Source organism: Telmatherina bonti, assembly GCF_933228915.1.
Source record: "Telmatherina bonti genome assembly, chromosome: 20".
NCBI classification, from domain to species: Eukaryota; Metazoa; Chordata; class Actinopteri; order Atheriniformes; family Telmatherinidae; genus Telmatherina; species Telmatherina bonti.
Genome location: NC_136618.1, coordinates 11,624,005 through 11,630,004, shown reverse-complemented (window position 1 = coordinate 11,630,004; position 6,000 = coordinate 11,624,005). Strand labels below are relative to the sequence as shown.

Here is a 6,000-nt window from a genome sequence, read left to right as displayed (position 1 = left end):
TGCATGCATCTGTAACACATCTGCAGAGTGTTAACAGTGTAGGATCCATCATGCTTGGCATGGAGGACCCCCAGCGCCATCATCCTCCCCCCCTCCCCCCGCGGAGGATGCAGGATGGAGCGGTCCTCCGGAGCCTCTGACGGCTCAGAGAAGCAGAGACCCGCTCCGAGTCCAAGTCGACCTCCTGGGATCCGACTCCTCTTCATTTTCTGTTTACTTATCTGTTTTCTGATTTCCCCTCCTGTCTCCTCTCTGCACGCGCCACCGTGTCTCGTGACAGCATGACCAAACGCGCACATTTGGGATAAATTTTTTTATTTCAACTATGGTTCGATTGAAGCGCAGATTTTGCCGGAGCTGCAGCTGAAGGTTTCATTCACTGTCCGACGTGGTTTCTCGCAGCGTGATGGATACACATGAGCTCGCCGTGCTGAAACTTTTTCTTGTTGGGGTTTTGGGTGAGTACACCTTACTTTTATTTGTTTGTGCATTTATTTATTTGTTTTATTAATTGCAGAGCACAAGTTGCAGACTGAAACCCTTCAGAGCATCACTCCCCATCAGCAAGTAGTCTCTCTGAGTTGTTAATGGGGGAGAAAAAAATGCTTAAACATCATTAAATCTCAGCTGGTTTCACCGACTTTTCTAATATGCTTTTATAATTTTATGCAACTGCACTGTCCTATGTATGAGGGCTGGAGTATCTCTCACAGGATGCACTGGAGGAGGAATATGCAGCATTGTACTATGGCATCATGCCCCAGTGGACAGACCTGACCTATATCAGGGTAAATGGGAATTTCTGGATCTAGCTCATTAGCTGGTGAGAAGAAATCATGTATGAAATTGTTTCTCATTTGGTGCCAGGAAGCGAGTGATGACTCCACTCCTGGATATGGCTTGACTTTGTGATTGAGATGGTTTAATTGATGCTCTGTACAGAAACAACCACCTCTGCTTGAGAAATCGAGCTTGAATTTTAAACAACTTGCTGTTCTCACCCAAAGCCACGTTTAGGACCATAACTGCTTGCAGTAAAGGCAGTGCCAGTAAGCTGAGGGCTCTTAGAAAGCAGATGTGTGCTGATATTCCGTCTTTGCACCATCTGTTCTTGCACTGATTGAATATACTTGGATTCCCCCAACGGACAAGCCTGGTAATGCAGGATTTTAATTTCAAGGTCTGTGGTTACGGACTTCAAGCTGGGTTTCTTATCTTGTAGGTGCTGCCCTGATTCTCTGGCAGGGTGAGCACGAGGTGAACGCAGTGGTGCTTGCAAGTCGAGAGATGTTACATTTCTGAATTAATGTGACCTAAAACATGAATGGATTCTCAGGTTGAGTCAGTTTCTCTAAAAAGTTTGGGACAGACTGTAAAATACTACAAAAATGATGGTTATGTTTTACTTATTTACTTTCCTTCTGATTTATCATTTGTTTGGCTGTAATGCTCACTTGCGCTAATGTTGACAAAACAACATGGTTATCTAAACTTGTAATGGATGGAATTGATTACATTAATCCATGGACTCCCATTACTCACAGCAGGAAAGTCCAGGAGGGACTCAGTTCAACTAAGCTGAGAAATCTTTCTTTGGTCTGGTTTGTTTTTACACTTTACTGAAGTAAAACAACCTTTCTTGAGCAATGCCATGTAGTTCCAACAGCTGTTTGCTAGAGGGCGACATTTCCCAAAATGACCACTGACCAATAAGAAAGCAGAAGAAAATCTGACTTATTGATTGGCCGGAACACAAACAATTTGTTAACCACAAGAAAATACTGACGGAACAATGAAGTTGGTGTTTGTCTTTTTGTTTGGTGTCATAAAGTTGCCTCTTAAGGTACAGTGAGCTAACGAGCATAAAGAAGCTAAATGGTGCATTTACATCAGGATAGTCCGCTCAACTCGGTCCGATTGGGGACTCGGCTTATAGTTGTAGGGCGGTGTATCCATTCAGACCGAGATCATGTTCACGCTGCACTTCGGTCAAACGAGCCAAACATTAGAATAATATATCCCCATTCCCACCAAAGGTGGCGCTGTGCTAGAATTTAGTGAAAGAGAGGACAAGAAAACTGTTTCTTCCACTTGCAAGTCAAAAATGGAGACGAAACTATCCCTGTTTTTTTGTTTTTTTTATTGTATCGTATGCAAGTATACTGCAGAAATACTCTGCAACAATGGACGCAGTATGAACAGCAGACAAGGCAGAGGACCCTAAACGCGATCGCTATGTCTTTACTTACAATGCAATGCTACGTCAGATGCAGGAAATGAGTTTTTGTAGTCCACTTTAGTCCACTTGAAATGGGCCTGTGTTTGTAGGCAGACAGAGTCCGCTTCTTTGACCCGAATCAGAACTTGTTTGGCACATTCACATTTCCCCAAACTAAGCGGACTTTCTGAGCAAACAGACTCAGATTCATATCAAAAAAGCTAATGTGAATGTGCCCTATAATGCCAAAACTTTATTTAGTTTTTGCTATTTTTGGTTCACTTGTTTTATATTATTTTTTTTGTAAATGTAAAACTTTTTTTTTTAGCATTTAAGCAAGCAGAATGATAGTCTGAATGGTGTTCTACTGGGCAAATTTACTTTGCCAAGAGGAGCTTTACTGGTATAATGATCCCATTAATTTTTCTGGATTCTTTTTATTTCTCTATTTATTTTGCATAATTGTTTGTAATACAGAGTTTCCACTCCTGGACCAGACTGGAGAGGATAGGAGAGACAGAAAGACAAAGGGAAAGAGAAAAAAAAAAAAACACATTTGCATGCATACGCATATAGACCCATACACATTTGCCTATATAAATGCATGTACATACACATATACACAAAGAGGCCAACCTTAGATTCATATTACCCCTGCGGAGGAGCGTAAATGTAAAACTCCATGTAGAAGCTGAACCTTTTGTTACAGTCAACATACTGACATGCTTTCAGGACAGCTTCAGCCATCAGAAAACAAGACTAAAATAATGTACAATGAATTTAAAAGCATCAAAAAGGCCAACTAAAACTACAAAATACAATTTATTACTGACACTGAAGGAAAACCAACAAAACTGTGTTGTACATTTTGACACTATTTTTTTCAACGTTTTATTTTTTGTTTTCTGATATTTACAGATTTTTACACTCCTGTTTACGTACTATCCTCACTAAGCTCAGTTTTGGTGACTGTGCATCAAAAACATCTTTCTGCTCTATTCCAGTCATATTTTTATTGACTCTAGTCTACAAATAACTCATTTAGCGACCTCCATGACAAGATATAAAAACCTGAACAACATGCACAGATCACCTAAAGGCGAAGCTATTAATCACCGTTTAACACTGTTACTGTTGTGGTGTAGGACAAACAAGGACCCAAGTGCAGATTGGATGTGGATACTAGGACAGGTTTATTGTTCTCCTGGGCAGAATGGTAGGTGGCCAGGCAGGCAGGTTGACGGGCAGGCAGGCAGGCAAGAATCATGCACTGGTGACAGAACAGACAGTTGTGAAACAAGCAGTTTAAATTCTTAAGCAGAAATGCTGCAATGGCCGAGAGCTGTTACCACAGATGAAACAACAATCAGGCGATGACTGGTGAACTGAGCTGGCCTTTTATCTTGCTGCTGCTGATTTCCCGATGAGAACCTGGTGTGGACTTGATTGCCAGGGAAACAGGCACACCCACTGCAGCACAGGTCAGAGCAGGAACCACAACAGTTACACACTAGTGTTCTAGAGAAAGGTTTGCTCTCAAAGTCTGGTTCACATCAATAACACACACATCTAAGAAGGAAATTCTGGTCGACATAAAACCCACCACCACCACCAAATGCAGGAAGTGGACTACAGCCTATCACATGTCTTGTTTTATCCTGTAGTGCTGCCTCAGATAACGAAGGGTTCCCTTAAAAAGGCTCAGTTCTTCTAAAAAGGCTTATGAGAACACAAAGTACAAGTGAATCCCTAATCCAGTGGACTACTAGGTGTGACATTACACACTTTCTGGTGAGACTGGGCTCCTCCTGCACTAGAAATATTACCGCCTCTGTGAAACACAGCGGTGGTAGCATCATGATTTGGGTCAGAGCTTTCCAACGTTGCTGGAACGAGCAAATTCTAACATAAAATGTAGAATAAAGAGTTAACAAAGAATAAAACAGTAAAGCAATAAAGTCCCGTATTTCTAATGTGGGATTTCTCAAAGGATTTGTAAAGTTATGTTTGTGAAATGTTGACATATTTAAATGGTTCACAGATTATCAAGCTAAAAACATCATTGTTAAGTTAAGGAAGTTCTGTTCTCATTGCAAAGAGCTGAGCTCGTTTTAGAAAGAGGTTCTTGTCCACTGTTTGTCCTGCCAGACTTTCAGTCTGGACTCTGCTGGATTTCTGCCACGTAGCAGCTGTGGCTCTCAGACAACTGTTTAGCCAAGCTGAAAATGAACTTACTTTCTGACTGAAAGCATGTTTTCATGCCCCATCTCCGTCTAAGCTGCAGGAAAAAGAAGCCAGGTGCACGCGGCGACTTAAAAAAGAAATAAATAGAACAAACATAAAAAACATAAAAGAGAACCTTCTACTTTGGTGCCGTATGAACGTGCAAGAGTGGTCTCCCATGATAGCTCCTGTCTAGACTGAAAGGTTTTCTCATCAGGATCCCCAGATGCAGTGTGTTTAACGGAAAGTAGAACACGACGCAGTGAGTCACGTTGATATGTGGCTCCTAATGTTGGGCCGGCGGTCGATTCTGCATCGTATGAGGTCTCCATCTGCACAACAGAGGAAGAGTGATTCCCTCTGAATGCAAAGGATCTGTTTTCCCTGTAAACAGCGACTCAAACAGGGAAGCCGCCTCGGGGCTCCATTGTTTCTCAGCAGTCCCAACAAAACATAGCTTTTTTTAAAAAAAAAAACTGCATGATCTCTGCCTATAAAGTGCTATTTATAGAATTTCAGTCAGCTTTTTATGCACACGCTTGATGCTTTTTTAAACACATGCATGTTGTTAGTGGTGCTCATCACGACATAACAGACCTGAAATGCTTTTAATGTTTTTGATTAAGACACATGTTAAAAAGAAGCCTCACTCTGCTCCACAAGCTTATTTAACAGTGTTTAGCTAAGTTTGGAGAAGTAGTGTTTTTAAAAATGCTGGCTAGAAATGAAGTTGGAAGATAATTTGAGTTTTTTTTTTGGGTCAAGGACAAGTTTGTAACACCGTCAGCATATTTGACCAATGTCAAGGATTCATCAACAAAATGCTGACTAATTATCCAGATTGCTTGTATTGGGACATTACACCCCTCTCTATTGTTAAGAGAGGGATGTAATGTCAGCTCGTTGTAGATCAGGGGTTTGGTCCCTGAGATCTACTATCCTGCAACTTTCAGACCTTGTCCACAAGGAGCCGTGCTTTTTTAAAACCGAATATTTTCCCCCCTCCAGCCAATAAAAATGAGTCCACACAACCTCGTTTTTCCAAATACAAATCCATCCACATATGTCCACAGAACCGCGTTGTTAAGCACATCCATAAGCATATGAAACCTTTAGAAGCGCCTGTAATCCTGTCCAATCAGAATAACCTTCCATCTCACGGCGTCACTTCCACCAAACAGGAAACATGCCTCCAACGTGATCTGGTTTGGTGTAAATGTAAAAGAGTTCATGTGTTCAGTAAGCGGTTTTATTTTGAAAAGGCCAGACCGGAAGTCTGCACTGTGTTGGTGAAAGTTGGACGGTGCAGACTAATACTAAAAGATGAAATCTGCATTTTGGTGTGGATGACAGGCCAAATCAGAGAATTTTGTGAGATACCTGCGACGTGTGGACATGGCCTCAGATTCATCCCTTCTCTAACACACCTGAATCGAATGAATGACTCATTACCGGGCCTCTGAAGAGCCGAATGACAGGGCTTTCAGGAAATTAAGCCATTTTTATTGAGTTGTGCTGGAGAATGGTTGCGTTTAGGAGCTGCAGGATCGTAGCTCTTG

General features: G+C 41.6%; 1 protein-coding gene across 1 annotated transcript in view; it reads left to right on the top strand.

The window, feature by feature from the left end:
- The first annotated feature begins 242 nt into the window (after window positions 1-242).
- The window catches only part of LOC306770895 (receptor activity-modifying protein 3), a 51,321-nt gene continuing 45,563 nt past the window's right edge, over window positions 243-6,000 (top strand). The window contains exon 1 of the mRNA XM_079259910.1: window positions 243-458. Within this exon, the coding sequence (XP_079116036.1) occupies window positions 407-458 (52 nt within the window). The 5' untranslated portion in view covers window positions 243-406. The remainder of the gene's footprint in view (window positions 459-6,000) is intronic.